The 24,524-nt window shown below is 45.5% G+C and overlaps 1 protein-coding gene across 2 annotated transcripts in view; it reads right to left on the bottom strand.

Annotated features, from left to right (window-relative positions):
* The window catches only part of PPP4R4 (protein phosphatase 4 regulatory subunit 4), a 1,899,245-nt gene that overhangs the window by 862,168 nt on the left and 1,012,553 nt on the right, over positions 1-24,524 (bottom strand). For both annotated transcript variants that reach the window (XM_086937722.1, XM_086937723.1), the window contains exon 11: positions 11,440-11,559. In XM_086937722.1, the coding sequence (XP_086793848.1) occupies positions 11,440-11,559 (120 nt within the window). The remainder of the gene's footprint in view (positions 1-11,439; positions 11,560-24,524) is intronic.

Below are 24,524 nucleotides of genomic sequence, written 5' to 3'. Positions count from 1 at the left end.
ACTAAGCATGGGCGAAATTTGCGAATTCGCGGATTTCCCTGCGAAATCGCAAACAAATCCGTGAATTTGCTAATTTTCCCTCAAAATTGCTGATTTTTTTGCGATTTGCCCTGGAGTACTTTCTACTGGCTAATCCAGTAAGTGCCACCTCATTGGGTAAATGTATAGTGCTTTTACTACACTGCAGCTGTGTAAAGGGCCAGAAGATGTGTCTCCAGTGACCATGTGTGCCTGTAACACAGGCACAGGCACACATGGTCACTGGAGACACATCTTCTGGCCCTTTACGCAGCTACAGTGTAGTAAAAGCACTACGGGGCAGATATACAAGCTGCTTGCGCCTCTTTTGCGCCGCTGTTGCGTCACTTTTGTGACGCAGCGGCAGCACAAAAGATGCGCCATGGTGCTGGGTATTAACAATGTGACGCATCTGAGAGATGCGTCACCTTGTAAAGCCCTGCGCCATCAGGAGGTGTTCCGGCACAGGGGAGGGCGTTCTTGCGCGGGAACGCCTCCTAAAAGTGGCTGAGTGAAATCTACAAGATTTCACTCAGTCACTTTTAGGCCAATGCTGCGTCAAAACCCTGCGCCTGCTTGAAGCAGGCGCAAGGCTTGACGCAGCATTGGGGAGATGGGCCCCCCAGAGCATTGCTGGTGCTGCGTCGCAGCTCCAGCAATGTGCTGCTTTTATGGCACAGATGCCTGATGCATCTGTGCCGTTTTTGCCACATGGTGCGCCGCATTGTAAATGCGGCGCACCATAGGGGGCGGAGCTGCGGCGCACAATAACTGGCGCATCCCTGGAGATGCGCCAGTTATTGTAAATCTGCCCCTATACATTTAGCCAACGAGGGAGCACTTACTGATTTGACAGTAGCAACTACTCCAGTTGAGTAGAGGTATTGCACAAAAAGGTGGCATCTTCGTGGACAAACACGCAGGACGGGATTCATTCTGCTCCCTGTTAGACTTGTTTTTTGTAAATGTAAATGTATTGGCATTTATATAGCGCACTACTTACCCGTAGGGTCCCAAGGCGCTTCGACCGCTGCAAAACCCTTCCTGGCTTCCCTGAGAGATGGTCCCTTAATGGGTATCTCCAGGGTGAGACCAGGCATCCCCGGCGGTCTGGTGGGGCCGTTAGTGAAGATGAGGCAAGCTAATGCCCAGAGTTGCCGAGTGTGATCGCTGATCAGAGTGGGCACCGAGGCGAGAGAATTATCGAGTCCGCTGACCTTGGTCCAGAAACCTGCCGCGCCGGGAATCGAACCCTGGTCCCGGGCCGTCCTCTGCTCTCGGGTCTGCCGCCTCTAACCAGTGAGCCACACTACTTCACAGTGCGCTTCTGCCCTCTGTTAGACTCGTTTTTCCCTTGTTTTTCTGCCCTTCTGCCTCCTGTTAGGCTCGTTTTTTGAGCCCTTCTGTATTGTATAGTAATTGCATTTATATAGCACTTACTACCCCTGATGAGGCGTCAAAGCGCTTTTTTCGGCGGGTAGCACGCTACTCCGGGACCCACAGAGGATTAGTGTTGAATTAGTATAGTGAAACATGCAAGTACATTTTAAGTGGTGGATAGGTTAGTCAGTTATTTGGATTTGGAATGATAGCAGAAGGATAGAGTGACCAAAGGTATGTATTTATTTATCGCTCGCTTGTTGACGCATGCTATTCAGGGAGCCTATAAAAGATTAGTGGTGAATTAATATGGTGAAATAGGAGGTAATTTCAGTGTTGGATATTAGTCTGTTACTTGGAGTGAGAAGGATAGCGGATGGATAAAAGGCCCTCTGTTAGACTCATTTTTCCCTTGTTTTTCTGCCCTTCTGCCCTCTGTTAGACTCGTTTTTTGTGTCCTTCTGCCCTCTGTTATTCCCTTGTTTTTGTGCCCTTCTGCCCTGTGTTAGACTCGTTTTTGGTGCCCTTCTGCCCTCTGTTACACTCGTTTTTGTGCCTTTCTGCCCCCTATTAGACTCGTTTTTTGTGCCCTTCTGCCCTCTGTTAGACTCGTTTTTCCCTTGTTTGTCTGCCCTTCTGCCCTGTTAGACTGCTTTTAGAGTCATTTACCTTTTCTGCCGCCACCGCCACGAGTCATTTCAACAGCAGCGAAGGCTCCAGGGGACGCCGCCGACACCGCCAAGAGTCCCAGGACACCGGACTCCGCGCCGCCGCTCCGGGAGACCACAAATCCCGGCAGGCCTCGCGGCGGCGCGTGCACAGTGACGCGGGTCGCGCTCCTGAGAGCGCATAGAGCAGCATAAAAGCCGGAGAGACCCGGCAAAGCGGGGGAGTCATTTACCTTTTCTGCCGCCACCGGCACGATTCATTTCAACAGCAGCGAAGGCTCCAGGGGACGCCGCCGACACCGCCAAGAGTCCCAGGACACCGGACTCCGCGCCGCCGCTCCGGGAGACCACAAATCCCGGCAGGCCTCGCGGCGGCGCGTGCACAGTGACGCGGGTCGTGCTCCTGAGAGCGCAAAGAGCAGCATAAAAGCCGGAGAGACCCGGCAAAGCGGGGGAGTCATTTACCTTTTCTGCCGCCACCGCCACGAGTCATTTCAACAGCAGCGAAGGCTCCAGGGGACGCCGCCGACACCGCCAAGAGTCCCAGGACACCGGACTCCGCGCCGCCGCTCCGGGAGACCACAAATCCCGGCAGGCCTCGCGGCGGCGCGTGCACAGTGACGCGGGTCGCGCTCCTGAGAGCGCAAAGAGCAGCATAAAAGCCAGAGAGACCCGGCAAAGCGGGGGAGTCATTTACCTTTTCTGCCGCCACCGCCACGAGTCATTTCAACAGCAGCGAAGGCTCCAGGGGACGCCGCCGACACCGCCAAGAGTCCCAGGACACCGGACTCCGCGCCGCCGCTCCGGGAGACCACAAATCCCGGCAGGCCTCGCGGCGGCGCGTGCACAGTGACGCGGGTCGCGCTCCTGAGAGCGCAAAGAGCAGCATAAAAGCCGGAGAGACCCGGCAAAGCGGGGGAGTCATTTACCTTTTCTGCCGCCACCGCCACGAGTCATTTCAACAGCAGCGAAGGCTCCAGGGGACGCCGCCGACACCGCCAAGAGTCCCAGGACACCGGACTCCGCGCCGCCGCTCCGGGAGGCCACAAATCCCGGCAGGCCTCGCGGCGGCGCGTGCACAGTGACGCGGGTCGCGCTCCTGAGAGCGCAAAGAGCAGCATAAAAGCCGGAGAGACCCCGCGTCGCGCGACGCCCGGGGCGAAGCCCGGGCAAAGGGCGGGCCCTCTGTGGCCCTCAGGGGCCTGAAGTGGCCGGGTCGGGCCACCCCCCCAAGCACGCCCTACGGAAGCCATAAGTCAATCCTACGCTACAATCAGAGGAAAGTGGCCGTTAACACTGCTCAAAGATGACCAAAACCTGTAAAACCCCGATGGCCACACGATCAACCAGCAGATTAAAAACAGTGAGTACACCTTTGCCCACTATTACCGCTATAGATAAAATGCTCCAAGAAACTATCAATGTTGTGGCGGATGCCATTCAGGACACTGAGAGGAGGCTCTCTTTGACGCCTAATTTATGTTTCCCAGATTTGTCCTCACATACTAGTACAGAAGACCCAAATATGGAGGACACGGCCTCATCACAGGAATCCCTTCTAATGCAATCATTTTCAGAACTACCAAGATCACACATCAAGGAAAAACCCTCTAATTCTTCTTCCATGGAGCTACTAGCGAATACCCTGGATAACAGCCTTATGATTCTAACTAGTAGCGCAAATAACATCCAGCAAGCAAAAGATCCAGCTTCCACACTGGAAGTTCACACTGTGGAGATTGCCCCATTAGCCATTGCTATAACTGAAACCCAACCATCAAAACAATGCAACCCTCCAAAATCCAAGAGAAAAAAGCCTAGAATCATACTTCCTAAAAGGAAAATCCACCACATATTAGGCAAACCCAAGCGATCGCTCAAAGACATGTGGCAGAAGAAAAGTCTAGAGAAACTCCCTGTCCCAACGCGGGGTGGGCCCCTATCAATTTCCCCACTAGTCTACGATGCATGTGGAAATACTAATTCCAAAACGGGTATTTCTTTAGTTAACGAGGAAACAGGACACATTGAGAAGCAGAGTAGTGCGATCTTACCAACAGAGCTCGAAGCCCTAATCAAAACAATTCTACAACCCATTAGCCATCAGATCGATAACATAGAAAGGGCGCTGAGTAAATTTGAGAGGGCACAGAATGATATATCCTCTAGTATCCTCAGATTGCTTAAAACAACTAACACGCCTACCACCTTTGTTCCATCTTCATCAACCCTTAATGTAAAAAACTCAAAAACATTGAAAAAAGTAGACAACTCATCAAAGAACACAGGAAAACTAAATAATCCACAACCTCAGAGCCTACCCCTAACTGTTCAAACCCCAAATTCACAATCAGCTTCCACCACCACTGTGATCACAAAGACACCCATGCTTAACACACCAAATACCCAAATAGATGAGGATGATAGTGAGTGGGCTGCAGAGGGTCACCTACCTAGTACTAACGTAGGCATATCTGAGGATAAAAGTCGCACGGCCCCTCCTAAAGGTAACACTCAACTCAAAGACACAGGAACACAGCCCCCCAGACCTATTACAACACGTCCACTAACACATATTAACCTGCCACCACAGTCCAACCCCTATACAATAGTTATGATTGGGGTGCCAAAAGTTGCTGACAACAGGGAGGAAACACGGGAGGAACTGAGGAACAAAGCAATGCAATGGCTTTCCATACATAGGCCCCTCCCCCCAAACATAATAGGTACCATCCAACATGTCAAAAGAGTAGAGTGGGTGGGCACTCGCTTTAAATCCACAGAGGGTGACTGTATCGTGGTCACCTTCAAATATCTACGACCGGCGAAATTCATCGCAGGATGGAGAAGCCCTGGGACTAAAAGCTTGATTCGAACCATGGGACTTAGCTACTTCTATCCAGTTCGTTCAGACACCTACAGGAACAAAACAAATTACAATTATACCCAAGAAGGATCTTACAGGTCACAGCAGTATAATCAACCCTGGTTGGCCTTTGTCCCACCCCGCCCAGACACACCAATGGGCCTAGACCAACATCTATATTCTCATTCATGGGGTAATAAAGTCCACAACTACCAACCAATAGAAATTGCTGAACGTCATGGGCATGGTTTCCACCGAGCCTTTAACCACACTACCTCACAATATAATGACTACGGGTTCCCTACAGCCAACCGATACGATGCTCTCCTCAGCCACGACCAATTGGAAGAGGTTGACTGACTGCCATCTGACTTGTTTCCCGTCTCACTTTCTGAGAAAACAAACAGCCAGGTAGAAAATATGAGGACTCCACCTAAAACATCTAATTCCCCAGTGGTCATTCCATCCAACACCACCTTCACGACGAGATTAAGCCACTCAGTCAGCCCTAAAGCAAATCAAGCCCCGGTCCTCTTAGAGGATGAGGCAGGTATTTTTCCCACACCGACAGCTTGCCAACCTCAAGTATCACCTGTAACTCCAAAGACGAACCCTGTGATAAGGGACAATCCAGAACTGTGCTCTCTATCTGTCACAACACCTGCATCAAACCTAGAGCACTATGTCCCCAATACAATCAAAATATTGTCTTGGAATATTGCAGGATTGGCCTCAAAAATTAATGACCCGTCGTGGGAAGTTTTTGTTTAAAATTACACCATCCTGTGTTTCCAAGAAACTTGGCTGATAGATAACAACACCTTCATTGAGGTATTTCAAAGTTTTTTTGTTCCCGCATCCCCTTCCCCCAGCGGCAGAGCAAAGGGGGGCTTGGCAATATTCATTAGTCTGTCTCTTAAAATGCAGATAAACCAAGTGCAGTTGGATAACAGGAACATGCAGGAACTGACTCTCAGAAGGGGCAAGAAAGCTATAACTCTAATTAACTTCTACAACTCTGTCGCAAATTCGAATGACTGTAATATTGTCAGACTTGAAAGTTACCTAAATGAATTTGGATCAAAATTACCACAGGATAAAATTCTTCTTGGTGACTTTAATACACACATTTGCGGTAATCCTCTCTTAACCACTTTGGGATCCTTGGGCTGCGGACTCAGAACAGGCCCCCACTTCACACATTGCCATCGTGGAACTAAACTAAACACTCTAACGGATACCATGAACTTGACCATGGCATTATCTATGAAAGACGACTCCTTTTCCTTCAAAGATCCAACCTACAAAGGATCTGAGTCAGGGTCTTTTATAGATCATATTCTCCTTTCTGCTGGGGTTGCCCAACAGGTTTTAAACTTCGACATTCTTGATAGCATTCATAGTGATCACAATCCTTTGCACCTTGAACTGCAATGCGGCCCCTCAGTGCTCCATAAAAACATTAAGGACCCCGGGGCACTTAAGTTGGTCAACAATAACCGCCGCTTAAAATGGAACCTGGTAAACAGCGACAAATTGTATGAGGTCGTTGCTTTACATTGCGAACATGAACTTAAGCTCTGTGCTACAAATTCCGCTCCACCAGAATCTATTTTATCCGCCTTTGCTGTAGTGTCCAAAAGAATAGATCAACTATTGACGGTAACAACCAAGGGATCAATTGCTCAACACCCTCGTTGGTTTGATCATGCTTGCTCTTCCGCAAACCGCAAATTAAAAGCTGCTCTCAAAAACAAACCGAGAGATTCTGCACTTATTAAGGCCCTTCGAGCAGACTACAAAAACGCCCTTGCCTCACGCAAAAAGTCAATTAAAACTAAAACATGGGAATCTTTGCTCGACCCCTCTACCTTGGGCAACAGTTCAAAATTCTGGAGCATAATAAATAAACCACTTTTTGGCGACCCAAATGACGAGAGTCTCGGTACAGTCATACCGGAGAATGAATGGATCACCCACTTTGGAGCTATCTTCAAGAGCGACGCCCCACAGTCTCTAGAACCATTTCACCTCCCTGAAAGCAGTCCGCTACATTTTTCAACTAAAGAAATTGAACTAGGGATACTTGGTCTCTCCAGTAACAAAGCCCCGGGCCCTGATGGTCTTCCACCTGACCTATTCAAATCTAATATCACCTTATGGGCACCCATTCTCACATCTGTCATCAATGCCGGGGTCGAAGTGGGGGCTCCTAAATCTTGGGGAGCATCTACTATCGTCCCTGTTTACAAAAAGGGGGACAGAACAAAAGCGGCCTGTTACAGACCAATCTCCCTGATAAACTCTGTTGCGAAGGTAGTGGGCGGGATACTACTAAAGAGGCTGAATGCATGGGCCAAACAACATAATGACCCCTGCACAGTATGGATTCAGACCAGGACATGCAACAACTACACAGTGTCTGAATTTATATCTAATAAGTGGTAAATACACCCAAGCAAGAGAGGGAACTTTGTATATGGCCTTTATGGACCTTTCCTCGGCTTTTGACTGTGTCGATAGGAGCAAATTATGGGAAGTCCTGCAAAATATGGGCGTAGAAAATAACTTGATCAACTTTTTGGCCGATTTACACAACGACACCCGTGAAAATGTGCGTTTTACAAGAGACATGAAAGTAACAAGAGATTTTAAAATTAACCGGGGAGTCAGGCAGGGCTGTATTTTAGCACCTTTTCTTTTTAATTTATATATAAATGGACTCGAAGATCACTTGGTAAAAACAGACACGGATTACCCCCGAATTGGGAAAACAGGCGTACCGGTCCTGTTGTACGCGGACGACGCCGTTCTCTTATCCAGAACCGCACTCGGACTCCAAAAATTATTGGATTCTTTTTTTCAATTCATGTCCTCACGTGGCCTAAATATTAACAACTCCAAATCTTTTGTTATGACGGTTGGATTGACTCCCAAAAAACGATACCCCTTCTCAGTCAATGGGGAAAACATACCACTAACAAAAACATTTTCGTATTTGGGAGTACTGTTTGACCACAAACTCAAATGGGGCCCTGCCATAACTAAAAAGAAAGGCGAAATATTGAGGACCAACTCTGGTATAATGGATTTTGCTTGTAAATTGGGTAACACTCCAGTGTCCGCCATATTGAAGCTTTATCAGGCAAAAAGTGTTGCGGTGGCATGTTACGGAAGTGAACTGTGGGGGTTCCTACCAGTAGATACCCTAGTGACTCTTGAAAACAACTTTCTGAAACAGGTCATGAGCTTGCCAAAGAGTACTGCAAACTTCTCTGTACATGAGGAACTGGGCACGCCGTATCTAGCTGACAAAATCGCTGCAAACCCTTTGCTCTGCTGGTTAAACTGTTGGCGCAATATATCTATTCCAATGACTCATAACATTCTAGCTGAAGCCCTTACTTGGGAAGGACAACTCAAGTTACCCTGGTTGAAATACATTCGAAATTGCTGTAAAGATCTGGGTAGATTAGACCTTTACTTAACACCCCAGAACACCACCAAGCAAGATGTCAATTTTGTAAAAAACACTTTTTATCTGAAGCGACAACTCGACAGGGAAGAAACTGAGTTTAAAAAGTCCAGCGTAAGGAGCCACGCACTAACAAAGACCTGTGTGTTCTCAGAACCTTATTTATCGTGGAATATATCCAGATATGAACGCTTCCTGCTGAGCAGATTCCGATTTGATCTCTATCATCTGCTCTTAGCTGTGCCAAGTGGAGCCCATAGAGGTCAAGTGTTGCCAGCTTGCGGCTGCGACAATAAGTCTCCGCAAGACTTGGCTCACTTTTTATTCCTATGTTCTTATTATTCAAGCCCACGCAATATGTTTTTAAAACCGTTGCTTAAAAAGATGAATTTTATACAAATTAAGCCTGCACTCCTATACCTTTAAATGTTGCATGAAGACAGGACTTTTTTTATCTGCAAGTTTTTAAAAACAGCCTTGAAGTATAGATTAAGTATGTAAGGATGACTCCAAACTGAATTATATTACAGATACAATTTCGTCTTGATTAAGTATATTCACATAGGACTACTGTATCTTGTCTTTTTAAAAAAATTCTCTCGTAAATTGCTTATTTTTTCTAATATGGTTAATGGAAAAAAAAAATCTCTTTCTATGAATGAATTGTATATTACTGTATTATGTGCTTTTATGACTGCTTCTCTGTCAGTCGAATAAAGAAATTTTGAATTGAATTGAATTGACTGCTTTTTGTGCATTTCTGCCCTCTGCATCACCACTCAGCGCTACCCCAGCATCACTCAGCACCACCACAGCATCACTCAGCACCACTCAGCACCACCACAGCATCACTCAGCACCACCACAGCATCACTCAGCACCACCACAACACCACTCAGCATCACCACAGCATCACTCAGCACCACCACAACATCACTCAGCACCACCACAGCACCACTCAGCAGCACCACAGCACCACTCAGCACCACCACAGCATCACTCAGCGCCACCACAGCATCACTCAGCGCCACCACAGCATCACTCAGCGCCACCACAGCATCATTCAGCGCCACCACAGCACCACTCAGCACCACCACAGCACCACTCAGCACCACTACAGCATCACTCAGCACCACCACAGCACCACTCAGCACCACCACAGCACCACTCAGCACCACCACAGCACCACTCAGCACCAACACAGCATCACTCAGCACCACCCCAGCATCACTCAGCACCATCCCAGCATCACTCAGCACCATCCCAGTATCAATCAGCACCACCACAGCACCACTCAGCATCACCACTCAGCACCACCACAGCACCACTCAGCGCCAGCCCAGCATCAATCTGCGCAACCATTCACCAACAACTGGTTCAAATATGTTCTCTCAATGTTTTAAGCTTTATTACAAATGTCACAAAAAGATGTTAATATTTCACTTCTGTTCTTGGATTTTCGTCACAAAAAAATACACTGAACATAATCTTCACAAAAGTTATTTACAAAAGTTTAAGCTATTGCCATCATAAATTAAAATCACTTTTATTTAAGTATTAATTATTTAAAAAAATTAAAAGCCATTGTAATTTGTAATATCAATACATCTAAGTCACGTAAATACAAAACATGTTGCATTACAAATGCTATAGGTGTCACATTTGCGAGAGGTATAACTATTGGCATTGTAAATGACAAAGCTATTAATTTAGCTATTTTCAAAACCAACACATAAATAGAAAAAATTGTCATTTACAAGACCAATAGCTCAAACTTTCCTAATGCGAGACCTACTGCATTGCAAATGCTTGTTTTTATGTCTGTCATTGCTTCCTGTTGAGGTTTAATTTTCGTGACAGGCGCCTAATTGCCTACTTGTAACTATTCTTTGACCCTGCTTCAAGGGTCAGAGCAGGGTCAGAGAATAGTTGCAAGTAGGCAACGAGGCGCCAGGAAGCACTTACAGACTTACAGCAGCAGGTGCCCAAGCTGAAGTTAATTTCTTTGTAACCCTTTTGTAAAAGGTTACAAAAAGTTAGCTTCAACTTTTGCACCTGCTGCTGTAACCCTGTAAGTGATTGGCTGAAAATTCGTCCCTGCTGATTCGCGGATTTTGCCACGATTTCGCGAGATTCGCGGATCGCGAAAAATCCGCAAATTCCGCGAGCGGAACAAATTTTTAGCCCATGCTTATCTTACACCCCTCCTTATGGGGATTGCCTCAGTAAGCTCCCCACTCTGTCCCCATCTAACTTTTAAGCAGTTTTCTTCATGTAATCTAATTATTTGCACAAGAAGAACCTCAGATACACCTTGTTTTTTTTTTTAGAGAACTCCAAAGCAAATCTCTTGAGATAAGATCACAGACTGCCTTCAAATCTATAAAAGCTATATACAAGTGGCCTTCCTTTAACATTGTGTATTTCCAACTCATGCAAAGGAATCTAAAGGCCTGGTCAATTGTACTAGTTCTGGCTCTAAACCCAGCTTGGTATTGTGATAAAATATGGTTATCTTCTATCCAGTCATTTAATTTTGATAAAATCTGCTTAGCATAAATCGTTTGTAAAGTATCAATTAAACATATAGGCCAGTAATTTGCAGGGTCTTGGCGGCCTCCTTTTTAAAAAAATAGTAATCATTTCTGCCCCTTTCCATGATTCCAGTACTGGGGCCCCTGTATCACATATAGTTGTGTAATACAACCATTGGTTGTCCACGGGAAACAACTGACTATTAAGTTAATTAGTTTAACATAGTCATTTATTTCCAATGAAACAGTCTGCCAATGAAAGTTTTGAGCACATAATAGCGGTAGCATAACTAAGCTATTCCTGGGTTAATTCCTGCAAATAAGCATTATATTTTTTTAAGTCAAATGGAAATATTACCATGACTACTAGATTATAAAACAAGATACCCCAATATTCTCTCTGTGCACCTTACAGTTTACAGTCAAGAACACATTTTTCAGACATGTCTTATACAATCATTTTGACTCTGTACATAATATTCCAACATTCTATACTTACTTCATAGAAGCCAGTTGCCATTGTGTATCTTACAGGCACTTCAGGATCATGACAGAGGCTGAAGAAGGTAGAATATAACTCTACCTGAAATTTCTTGGGACCCACGAAGACAATCATGGCCTGCAACAAAGAGTACAATGTTTTTGTTATTTTCAAATGTAAGAAATTTACTATGTCTGCTTCAAAGTAAAATATACAAGGCACCTAGTTACTAGGGAACAGCAAGTAATCTAAAAAAAAATGTAGCCTGAAATTGAGTGAGAAAGCCTCAGTGGAGAGTACTGATGATTTAAAATACATCATAGATAACTGGGAAGTTAGCACCCAAACCAACGATGAAGACTGACAGTATTGGTATAGGTGATGGAATCGGGTGTGGCTGGAGCAGTATTAGAGTTGGTGGTGAAGTAATGTGGTAGTGGTCTACCAATTTGTCGTATTAGGTATGGTGGTACTGGTGAGGGTCTTGGTACTTGTGGTATTGGCATGGGTAGTATTGATTGTGGCGTTAGTGCAACTGGTAGTGTTTCGGTGGCAGTAACAATACTGATGTTACAGATGGTGGCCCAGTTGGTTGTATTGGCGGGTCTGGTAGTATTATTGGATGTGGCAATAATGGTATTGTAAATGGTATGGATGATACTGTTAGTGGTTTAGGTGGTGGGAAAGTTGGGGCCCATCTCCTCAACAACTCGGTAGTTCTTGTTGTGCAGCATGAGAGGTAAAGGGAGATACCCTTTTACCCCAATATTCCAATTTCAAGGTAACCAAATAGCTACACAAGAACTCAGTTCAACAACTAAATTCAGATTAGTTAGTTTTATGCAAACTCTGAAACAAATGAATGTACACCAGACTAAGCATAATTGTATGGAAATACAAAGTAAAGAGGATGAAGCCAAATCACCCTATACAGCAAAAAGAATACAACTAATTCAATCACAGCTACATAAGTAATAAGGAGACAAAAATGCATGTCGGATAGCATCAATTCTCTATTCAAAACCCCCTAAAATCCCTAACTGTCCCTACACTACTCTAAATTGGCAGTCCTAATCTAAGAAGGTGCACATGTTAAAATATGTCGATGCACATAAGCTGTATCTATTGTTTTCAGTGAAACAAAGTATCTACCACCAACATCAGTTTTATTAGCATTTGAATGTCTTTTCAAGTGCATAAACATTGGCACTTCTGAAAGAACCAGATGAATAATACTCAAAATGACCCTTGGCATAAAATATATGAAGAAGCAAACTACAGCTAGTGCCATATGTCAAAGGAAGATGATGGTAGGTAATGCCCTCAGCTACTGAAACATGAAACTGCATACACACATAACAATCCCTCACCCCCAAAGTGTCCACATACTGAAAGCAATGTAGCGAAAGCGTTAAATATAAAGTCTCCCCTAGACAAAGTGGTATGTAAATGTTGCTCTCATAACATGGCTAATCCTCCACTTGTCTTAGGTGAGGGTTTATTTTCATGTGTGGAGAAGTGTGGCTCACTGGTTAGAGCAGGCAGACCCTGAAGCAGAGGTCAGACCCGGGACCAGGGTTCAATTCCCGACGCAGCAGGGTCTTGAGCTCAAATGTCCATGGACTCGATAATTCTCGCTTCGGTGCCTGACCTAATCATGGGTTCACACTCTGCAACTCTGGGCATTAAGCTTGCTTAATCTCCACAATGGCCCCCGCGGCGGGATGCCTGGCTTTCACCTTGGGGATGCCCTGTAGGGGCTATCTCACAGGGAAAAGCCAGGACGGGTTCCCAAGGCAAGCGCGGAGATACCCCTTCGGGGGTCGATTCAGGCGCTATATAAGAAATATAATAATAATAATAATAATAATAATAATGTATAGGTATATTTTCTATGCTACCAGCAGGCCTCAAATATAGCACTACAACTAATGGTATTATTCCTAATATTATAAATGTTAGGGAAACACCTATTATGCACTAAAGCCTATGATTAGAATTATTACTTTCCATGCTATTGTAGATTCAGAACAAGTTCGGTCGAAAATAGCATCTACAGAACCTTCTCTGCTATTCTCCACCTGGGCAAAAGCAAAACAGTCTCTTGTGCAATGTTCGGTTTTTATTTACATAAATATACAATCTTCGTGAGGCTTCCCTAATTCTACTTCATGTTCTTCTAAATTGTCATGCCCTAAATTTTTTCTTCTTTCACTAGGGTCTAGGTATTCTTCTTCAAACACCTTTGGCAAAAGTTCGTAAAGTTCATTCAACGTCTCTTCTAAGTTCTGAACCTAGTTCACTTATAAGCAACTGAAGCAACTCAGCTCTGAGTTCTGCAACTTCTGCAGGTGATTGTTCTGAATTTAAATGAGGAAAAACAGTTTCATGTAGTATGAGGTTTCATAAACCAATCTGCCTAGGTGGATAAGGAACAGCAAATGAAGGAGAATGTTCAAATTAGTCCCCTGAATCTTCAGCAAAACATCTATTATCATCACAGATGTTCCAAGGCTTGCCCTTGTCAGCATTTGCAGCCAGATAAGCCCACTTGAGAGAAGCATACCTCCGACAAGGCACCCTTGACCTTTTAGACCTCTGTAACCCAGGCCCTCTACCTTCATCTTCAATTTTTTCCGACTCAGATGTTTTAGTTATGGTTGCGAGTTCTTATTCAGGGGCAAATGCAACCTCCTCCTTGGAGATTCCTTTGGCCAGCTTCTCACACCTCAACTCGCTGGCCTACTGCACTAGCTCCTTCATTGAAAATGGAGCCTCACTCATTCACCAGTCCGACACCAGTTTTATCTAAGCCAGTTTCCTTTTCTTGTTTCTCTAGTCCTAACTTGACATGCTCTAGTGCTGCTTCAGGATCAGAGTGTTCCCTTACAGCTTCACTGACCCTCTCCTGAAGTCTCTCAACCACTGCGGATGTCTCTTCTGGAAGAGGAACTGTTTCTTCAAGGGGACAAGGGACCCTACGGGTATGGGAGGCATGCACCCTGTTCAAAAGGCCACAAACTTCACAGCAGTCGTCGTGACTAGAATAACCTGGAACAGGCCACGCCAACGAGGTTTGAGGCAGCTATTCCTCACATGTTTCTTGACGACAACCCAGTCCCCAGGGTTAAGGTCCTGGCATTGCTCCTGATGTGGCTGCACAGTCGCTGCTTCAACCTGGTGAGACACAGAACAAACCACATCAGTCAGTCCCTTACAGTAGTCGAGCACTAAATCATCCGATATGTTCACAAGAACGTTGGCAAGCTCGGCAAGCAACCTCATAGCTCAGCCCATGAGGATCTCATATGGCGAGAGTCCAGTCACTCTGTCTGAGATACTGCAAAGACTCATCAATGCAAGAGGCAAAGCATCAGGTCATTTCAGAGATGTTTAAGTGCATACTTTGGCCAATCTGGATTTCAGTGTGCCGTTAGCCTGCTCCACAATGCCTGAAGCCACAGGCCGATAACTCCAATGTTGTCTTTGTTCTAATTGTAAAACTGCACATAGCAATTTCAAAATCTCCTTATTAAAATTAGATCCTCGCCTGACTCTAAAGTAGTTGGAAATCTGAATCTTGTGATAAGTTCCCTAAATAGGAAATTGACCCTCGTGAGACTGTCATCTACCCGTAGGATAGGTTTCCACCCAATGAGAAAATATGCACACCACCACCATAATGTATGTTTGTCCATTACAAACCGGCATCTCCTCAAAGTCTAGCTGCATCCGATTAAATGGTCCTCCTGACCTACCCATGAATCAGGATAACAGTAGTCTTTTTTTCCCACATTCATCTGGTGGCAAGTCAAAAACCTGTAGCACAACACATCAATAATCACACAGAATGTGGGATTGAACAATATCTGCATGATCAATCCTACTATTGCATTCCTTCCTACGTCGGTGGGTCCATGGATATGTCTCACCATCTGATGTAACAAACTATTGGATAACACTGTTCTCGCATCATCGGTAACCCAAATGTCATCTTCTCTTTTTACACATCCCACCCTGATCCAACCTGACTGTTCTTCCTCAGAAACCTCCTTTTGTAAGCTCCTCACGTCATCTCAAGTATCAGCGACTGTCATCAACAAGTTGAGAACGGTCTCATCACTTGGTTCATTAGTGTACTCCCCATTGAAAATGCAAGCATTCAAATCACAACAATATGATACTTCGTCAGAATATCTATTCCCAAGGATAACATAATAATTTCCTTTGCAACGAGCAGGGAACTGGATAACAGCGATCTCCTGAGGCAACTAAAGGCCCTTTACCTATTTTCTCACAAATTCCCGGTTGCAAATGGGTGATCCTGATGAGGTCTTAAAATCCCTCTGAGACCACAACTGCCATAAGTCAAGCACCACACCAAAGCAGTATTGGCTGTCTGTAAATACTGTCATTCTCAGTTGGTCTGAAACACAACATGAACGTTTAAGGCAATCAATTCAGCTACTTGTGTGGAGAATACTCCTTGAAGACCAGCAGCTTCTACCACTCCTGAAACAGTTTAGATAGCATAAGCAGCCATCATATTCCCTTCATGATCCCTTAAACATGAGCCATCCACAAACAGATTTTGGTCTGACTCCGGTAATGACTCATCAATAAAATCAGGACGTGGTTTGGTGCACAGTTCAGTGATATCGAGACAGTCTTGCTCTCCTTCAGTCTCATTTCCATCACAATCAGGTAATGGTAGTAACATTGCAGGGTTGAGAATGGAGCAACGCTTTAGATGGATATTCTCAGCTGCCAAGATGACTTATTTGTAACATGTAAGCCTACTGTTTGTCAAGTGTTGGGTATGTGTTCTTGTTATTAGCAGATCCACAGAATGCATAAGATAAACTGTTAGTGGATGACCCATTGCTAAGCCTTTGCATCTCTCTAGGCTGACACCTGTCTCAGCAACGGAATTGAAACATTCGGGCAGTGCAGATGCTACTGGATATAAAGTATCTGAGAAATAGGTGACTGGTCTACGGGCACCTACTTGGTTCTGAGTCAACAGTGAGAAAGCACAGCCCTCCCTTTCATGGCAAAAGAGAGAAAACGCTTTGTTGTAATCAGACATTCACAGCGTCGGAGCACAGGAAAGGCTCTATCTCAACTACAGGAACGCATTAAAACAATCAATGTCCCAGGGCACTGGATCGGACACATCCTTGTGTTTCAACCTCTGTAGAGGGTTGGCCACTAGGGAAAAGCAGGGTATCTACTTGTGACAGTAGCCCACCATTCCCAAAAACATCCTGACTTCTTTCTGTGTATGCGGTGGGTTCATTTGCATGATCACGATATTCTTTCCTGTGACACTTTTTTGACACCTTTTGCAATACGATGTCTTAAATATAAAACTTCAGTCAGACAGTACTGCAACTTTCTCGGGGACACCTTATGTCCATTCTCAGCTAGATGGTTCAGCAAGTCAATGATTTCAGTTCTACATGCATCCAGAGTATTCGACGCAATCAAAAGATCATCTGTATACTGCTCCAGGACTGAATTTCAAAGAATAACCAGAGACTCAAGATTTTTCTGCAAAATCTGGTTAAAGGCAGAAGGACTCTTTGTGTACACTTGTGGGAGAAACACCATGCTATAACACGATCTCCCAGCCTGAATGCAAATAAAAACTGGCTGCTTTCATGCGAGGGGACTGAGAAGAAGGCTTGACAAAGATCAATAACAGTGAACCATTCGGCCTCCCTTGGAATCTAAAACAATATCACAGATGGATTCAGTACTATGGAACAACAAGGAACCACTGCATTGTTGAGTTAGTGGGGACCCTGCACTATGCAGTGCTTACCACTAGGTTTCTGTAAGCCCATAATGGGAGAGTTGCCTAGACTCCCCAGTATCTCCTTCAAAATACCTTGCTTAATCATGGACTATATCACAGGCGTGATCGCAGCAATTGTCTTGGGCATCAAATTGTATTGTTGTGTTCTTGGGTATTAAGCATTGGGCATGATTTGTCTACGGATAGGCTCAACTCCTTTGAGTCCAATGTCCTTTCCTGTAAAATCCCAAACCACACTAGCCACTATATTTCTGAGATCTAGTGGCAAGTCCTCCACTGTCAGCAAGGGGAACAATTAAACACTCAAATTTTGATTTGCCAACTTAAGCGTAGTGGCCGCATCATTTGTTTGGAGCTCATTACCCTTTGGGGTGTAATGTATAGCACAATTCAACATGCACAACAAATTTCGTCCCAAAAGACACATATGGCTCAAGTCATCCACCACAAACTTATGATTATTGTCAAGCATCCCTATCTTCACAGGTACTTCTTCCCTCAAGGGGTATGACATCTTCTTATTTGCAACTCCTAAGACTTGGATTGTTTTTCCCCGAGAGGTGTAGAGGTTGGGGGTCTCTGCTGATCTCACAGTAGAGAGGGTAGCACCAATGTCAATCAAAAATGTGACATTATGACCATCCACATCAATATCGACATATGGTCCACTCTGGTCTACCTGCGAGACTGCGCCAAGTGTATAGTCTTCCTCCTCTCACAGGGACTGTCATGAGGATTGATCAGTGTTAGAGTCATTGAAAGCTTCAAACATGGGATACTGTTTGAAGAGAGCACTGTTAAAGATACATTCTGCATGGCTTGTGGTGGCATCAGAGGCTGTGACACCAGCATCACAGGGCCTTGAGACACTCCCATATTTTAAGATCTCAGTTGAGGTACATTCTGAGGTTGTACAGCTTTACCCAGTGGCTGACTAAACTCCCCAGTCTGATTTTGATTTGTGGGCATTAGACGACATTCATGCCTCCAATGCCCCACCCTAGTGCAATAGCGACACAGGCTAGTTTTCTTTAGGGTAGCAATGTCTGCCCCAGTCTTTGGATTTACTGGAACATCCTTGTCTTTTCCTTGCCCCTGCATTCCTCCACCCTGTTGCACCTGAACTCCTTGTTTGTATATCCCTTGCACAGAGACAACATTCCCATCATAGGGATGAACTTGACCTCCTCCCTGAGCAGCCTTCATCTGTACCAACATCAATGTCTCATTCAACCTGTTATGCCTCATCTCAATCTCATCGCAGCAATTCTTTTTATAATGCAGAATTTTACTGATACTTATTCTGCCAACAAAATAATTGCTGTTGGATAATCAGGCTAATTTCAGATCGCAGCCCAGTTACAAATTAGACACAAACTGTTCAAGAACCTTCTGTTCAAGTGCATCTATTTCACTGTATTGTTTGAAAGCCTGCAACAACCTCCCATAGTAGGTGTGAATTGTCTCATTGGGCACCTGGGTGGCTCTTTCAATCTTAACTCAGTCAACATCCTGCAGGGCCACTTTAGCCTTTAAACATGTAATCACCTGATCGTATTTTTTCAGCTTTCATCTCAATCTCGAGGTCCTCTATGAAGGAACATATACATACGCTTCTCTTGGCACTTCTCGTAAAGGTAAAGCTTGAACACCTACTCCTTTATCTCCCTGTGCTGTTTTAGAAGCCTTCCTTTTCACCCATCTCTCTTCCCATTTATCCAATGTGCTCCAAATTCAAATGCATAATATAAGCTGCAGAACTTGTGTTTTGAGTCTTGGCACTCTCTGATTCTCTATATCTTGATTACTAAATGCACATCAAGTTTTTTCTGCAACTTCCTAGTTCGTTCTGTGGCAACATCATACTTACTGGCCAATCCAGACACATTTTCATGTGCTTGTCTTGTCCTTCTTGTAATCTCTTTACACCTAAACAACAGTTCATTCTGTTGATAGGAGTCTATTTGGTAAAGCTCTAAAGTTCCACTTATCATTGCATCCAACTCAGTCTTTAGTTTGAGTACATCCACTAAATCCACCTTTACATCTAACTTAATAGTCCCCTGGCTTGGTTCAGTGTTTTGACTTTCATTAGTATTGCCACTTTCTTTCAACCATTTCTCTAAATCTAAAACATCAAATATGTGTTGACTCTCAGGTGGTCTTTGCATAGTAGTGGTTTCTCAAGGTGTGCTGTTAGGCACTCTAGGAAGTGTTTCCCACATAGGTGAATCTAACCCTGTTATTTCAGAAAGAGATTTTACGGGTGTGGGCCCAGTTTGTACAGCAGAAGAATCCGCAGTCACTGCACAAGGGGTACTTGCATTTAACGGAGTCAATGGAACAAATCTTGTGTGAGGACTCTTTCCTGAGGTGTTTCCCCTGTGCAAGTACAGACATTCTCTGAGTTTCATTCCTAGTTCAATTTGGATCATACAGGGCAACAATATGACCAATGGTAACCGGTACTGTAAGAGCATCCGGAATCCTTGAACAAGGAGTTGAAACACAATGTCTTGAGACTTGCAGGGCACCTGTTTACATCTCTTTCCTCATCACAGCTAGAGAATTCCCTGTTGTTAGAACCGGGGGTCTCTAGCTGGCAGAGGTAGGTACCACTGTCCAAATAGGGACCCTTGCTTCTAGTCAGGTTAGGGAGGAAACACTCTTTAGATAAGTTCTGCTCACCCCCTTGGTAGCTTGGCACAAGCAGTCAGGCTTATCCAAAAGCAATGTGTAAAGTATTTGTACCAACAGTAACACAGTGAAAACACCACAAACTGACTCCACAACAGTTTAGAAAAATAAAGGTATTTAATCTAAACTACACAAGACCAAAACGACAAAAATCCAACATAAACAGTTCAAGAATATGGTTGCAAAGGACTTCTTAAGGTTGCAATAAAATAATCTACAGTTGCGTGAAAAGCTCACAGTTGCTTCACGTTTTGCCAACAGTACCTTTTAAAAGCGACAAAGTTCCAAAGCAGAAGCTGGTGCGGTGGAAAACAAGCGATGCGTTGCTCCTGTGATCCTGGGGAGGCGATGCGACAACCCCGCTGCAGCAGCGGGCGTGTTGAGACGAATCCGGTCTGTATGGGGAGGAAGGCGGACTTGTATGTATTCCGGTGCGTAGGTTCCGTAGGAAGTTTTCTCTTGCAAAGGGACAATGCGATGATCTTTGGAGTTGCCACGATCTCCGGGGCGACAATGCGCGGACCAGCGGTGATCTCGCTCTCGCAGCTCCTCGATGTGATGGCTTCTGCGACGACACTCGCAGCGAAGTGATGCGGTCCGCAAGCAAGCGGTGCTGCAATCTCACCCAGTGACGACAGGCTCTGCGACGACACTCGCATCAATGGTAATCTTCCCGCACCGGACAGGTGCGTCTCGCAAACGAAGGATTCGACGGCTCTGGCAGCGGCAACAGGCACTGCGACTATCTCGGCCTCCTTCTCAGGCCCTTGGAGATTTCTTCAAGACAGGGGACACAGCATAAAGCAAAGTCCTTCTCCTCTCCTTGGCAGAAAAGCAACAGCAGGTCAGTCCAGCAGAGCAACAGCAGGACAGTCTTCCTTCTTCAGTTTCAGCTTTCTCTTTGGCAGAGGTTCCTTCTTGATTCCAGGATGATCTAATTTTCTGTTGTCAGGGGTCCTGTACTTATACCCCTAAAATACTTTGTTCTCTTTGTGCAAGTGGGCCCTGAGCCCGGTCTGAACCAGTTCTGGGTGTTCCTTGAGCACTTTGTTTTCCTGGCTTCTCCTTTCCTTTCAGAGTGAGGGGCAGTGTCGTCAGCCGCCCCGAAGGAGGTGGAGCCAGCATTGTGGAAGGCAGGCACAGCCCTATTCAGGCCCAGGTGCTATCTCCTCCCACCACTCAAGTTGCATATGCAGTCATGTAGTCCAGGGCTGACCCAGTCAGCATCCTGGGGGCTCCCCAGCCTCTGTCACTCTCAAACCAGAAAGTCAATTCACAAACATGCCAAGGCACACAGAAAGGTCAGTCAAGAGGACATCAACTTTCTAAAAGTGCTGTTCTCAAACACAGGAGTTAAAACCCACCTTTCCTAAAAGATGTGTTATTAAATTCTGAGTTCAGGGATACCAGACTTTTATGTCCTACCTTGCTCCTATGGGAAGATATGCCGGTAGCCTCTGTAGCCAGCATTCCCCATGATAGCCTATGGGCAAGGTAGCCTTACAATAGTGAAAAACGAAAATGGCTACCATTCACTACCAGAGCATGTCACCTGCACTAGTATATGCTCTACCTTTCACATACACTGCACCCTGCCCAGGGGGGGTACCCTGGGCCTTCCATAGGGGTGACCAATGTGCACAGAAAAGGAAGGGTTAGGCCTTGTCAGTGGGGACACTGACCAGGAGGGCATGACAGTTCACAGACTGCACACATCCACTGCGGTGGCAGGCCTGAGACACCATTTTAGGGCTACTCATGTGGGTGGCAAAATCAGTGCTGCAGGCTGTTAGATCTGTCTGGCCTTTTGCGTAGCCCCTCCTATTAATTATTTATTTTGTCCCCTTTTGCCCCTCATACTCTTTTTATCTTTTTGTGTTCACTGGATTATTTTGATGGTGTTGTCCTGGGGGTTAGGTATTCTTGCCCTCATGGTTCTTTTCCTTGAGGCCTAGGTGCCTTTCCTGACTAAAATCTGGGAATACCTAAAATGGAGGCTACTAACTGCCATAACTGCCAACCTCTGAGGAAGCGCCATAGGATAACATAGCGCCTTCCAGAACCTTCTCGACTCTACTGGACCCTGGGTTGACAGGCTATATAAGGGCAGAGGTCAGGAGGCCATTTTGTGCAGTTCATTGAGCTTGAGGAGAGAGGCAGGGGTGAGGGGAGGTGGACGCACAAGAAGTAGTTAGCTTGTCAGTGGGATAGGCAGCCTCTTTGTGGAGACGCTCCCCCACTTGCCCCTGACCAAACCCTCTTACTGGAGTCGCTGACTGGAGGAATCGGTTGGTAACCGATTGGCCCCTTTCAACCCTTCAACTCTTGTTTTTGAGTCACTGACCGTGAAGGAAGCCCCCCCACTTCTTCAGATCACCTTACCAGGTAGCCAACGGAAGACCGGAAGGAATCGAGGCTACCTACGCTGCCAGAGAAACCACCGAAGTGGAGGTGTGCCTTCTGAAGCCTGCCGGGTTTGGCGCATGGGCGAGGGAGCACTGGCCTCGCGCAGACTCTGTGGCATTAATCTCTGTGTGGAGTCGGAATAGTGCTGGGCGCTGCGCAGACCCGAGAGCGAAGCAGATTCCTGTGCGGCTGAGGCGGCGCCGTCTGGAGACGCTACTATTCCGCGGATGGGCGAAGCACCAACGACGAGGGATTGGCGTGAACAGTGTAGGAGACTCGTTCCCCGGCAGCCGCAGTCTGGGCTTCCCTCGTGACTGGCGTGAGGGTGCTGGTCTCGTCATCAGGACAAAGAGCGATTGAGGAACGAGAGCGGTAGGACTGTGCCTCGCTCTACGACAAAGTAGCCTCAAGTAAGGTGGAAGGAGGGGGGAAAAGGATAACGAGTGACCGGGGAAGCGGGCCCCTGTCTCCAGAGGCCTCCGTAGTCCTGCCAGTTGAGATCTGCAGCTAGGATCCGCGGAAGGGAGTACAAGGGGGTAGCGCTTCCTGTTGGCCCGGCCAGCTGTCAGTGGCCGAGTAAACGGAACCGCCCCAGCTGTGTCAGACTGGTGGGCTTCCACTGCTGAAGCAGTGATGTTACCAAGGGAATATTGGTGGAGTTCCCTGTGGGCATCTAGACAAAGGGGAGCTTCAGACCAAAGCATAAAGCTTCAAGAAACAGACAGGGAATTATTCATCTTCAGTAACAGGCCTTCTAGGAGTCATTAGAAGAGAACAGTTCCTTCCAGAGGGCAGAGTGAACACTATCCTGCACAAAAGTTAAAACAAGACATGATTCTTAAACTGCCTATCTGAGCTGTGTCAATTCCCTGTGGGAGAATTCCTGTGATTTTGAAAACTGAGACAGACATAACGTGAGCTAGCAGGTGGTAGAAGTTAGATCTGGTTTGTCTGTTTCCAGTTAGCATTGAGTGGGGGCGAGAGCTAAAATTCAAAGGAATCAACCGTGGAAGTTCCTGAAATTACCTGTAGAATGCCAATGCTGTACTGTGGGAGTTGTGTATATCAATTCCTTTAAATCACTTGTCTTCTCCATTGACTGTGAAGCATTGTTGGTGAATTGGTGGGTGAAGGAGTATGGAATTTGAAGAAACTGACAAAACAAGCGTAAAATGGATTTGTAAAGGGTTATTTAATACTCAAAGTGAAAAGGAGTTAAAGGAGAAACAATGGTGTAAAAAGATAAAGTGAAATGAAACTATTTTTATAAAACAATCCATATTTTTCCATAATTACCGGTGTAGTGTCATTTTTGAGTGGAATTACATTGAGTTACTGCTGGGTGGTGTGCAACCTTTACACATGTGCCTCTAATAATTGAAGGTCTTACCCTAGGCAAGGCTACCCTAGGTGACCTGACAACTCTAGGTCCAACACAGGCCCACTAGTAGCATTTGTCATCACCAGCTCTGGCACACCCAGTGCACTTTACTAAGGACTTCTTTGGTTATACAACAAATATGCCAATCATGTGTATTCAATCACTATAACAATTTACAAAGGTAGCACTTACACTTTGACACTGATCAGCAGTGGCAGAGTGTCCAAAGCATCTAAACCAGCAAAAACGAAATCCAGCACAGCATCAAAAATACAGGAGGTAGAGGCAAAAAGATAGGGGGAAACCACGCCAAGGATGCCAGGTCTAACACCTATCAAAATGACCCCCACAAACCCAGAATAAGAGCTACTGGATCGGAAGCATTTGCAGCGTTATTGGTGGTATCCAGGCTTTCCCCATTTATGGTGTGCTAATGACTATACTGGGTGGACATTCTGCTAACAATCTATCCAACGGACTATCACTAGCGTCTCTGCCATTGTTTTCTCATCCCTCTCCCCTTCTATCTTTTCTTTTCCTCTTTCCTTCTTAGCTATCTTGCCTTCATCACTCACTAATGCAGAGTACAATCTTGCTTCCTCGATCAGATTTGCTCTCCAACTCTTTTGTTGTTCATCCCATACATTAAGTGCTTCAAACTGTGTAGGTCTAGGTAATGGCTTCATCGCAAAGAACATTGTTCTTGAATGATCAATTCATTCATTCATTCATTTTCATCTTCAAATATTCTCATATTGAATGTGCCGTAGTGTGGAAATGTCAATACACCTTCTTTCT

Source organism: Lissotriton vulgaris, chromosome 9 (assembly GCF_964263255.1).
Source record: "Lissotriton vulgaris chromosome 9, aLisVul1.2, whole genome shotgun sequence".
Lineage (NCBI taxonomy): Eukaryota > Metazoa > Chordata > Amphibia > Caudata > Salamandridae > Lissotriton > Lissotriton vulgaris.
This window is presented reverse-complemented; position numbering and strand designations above follow the sequence as displayed.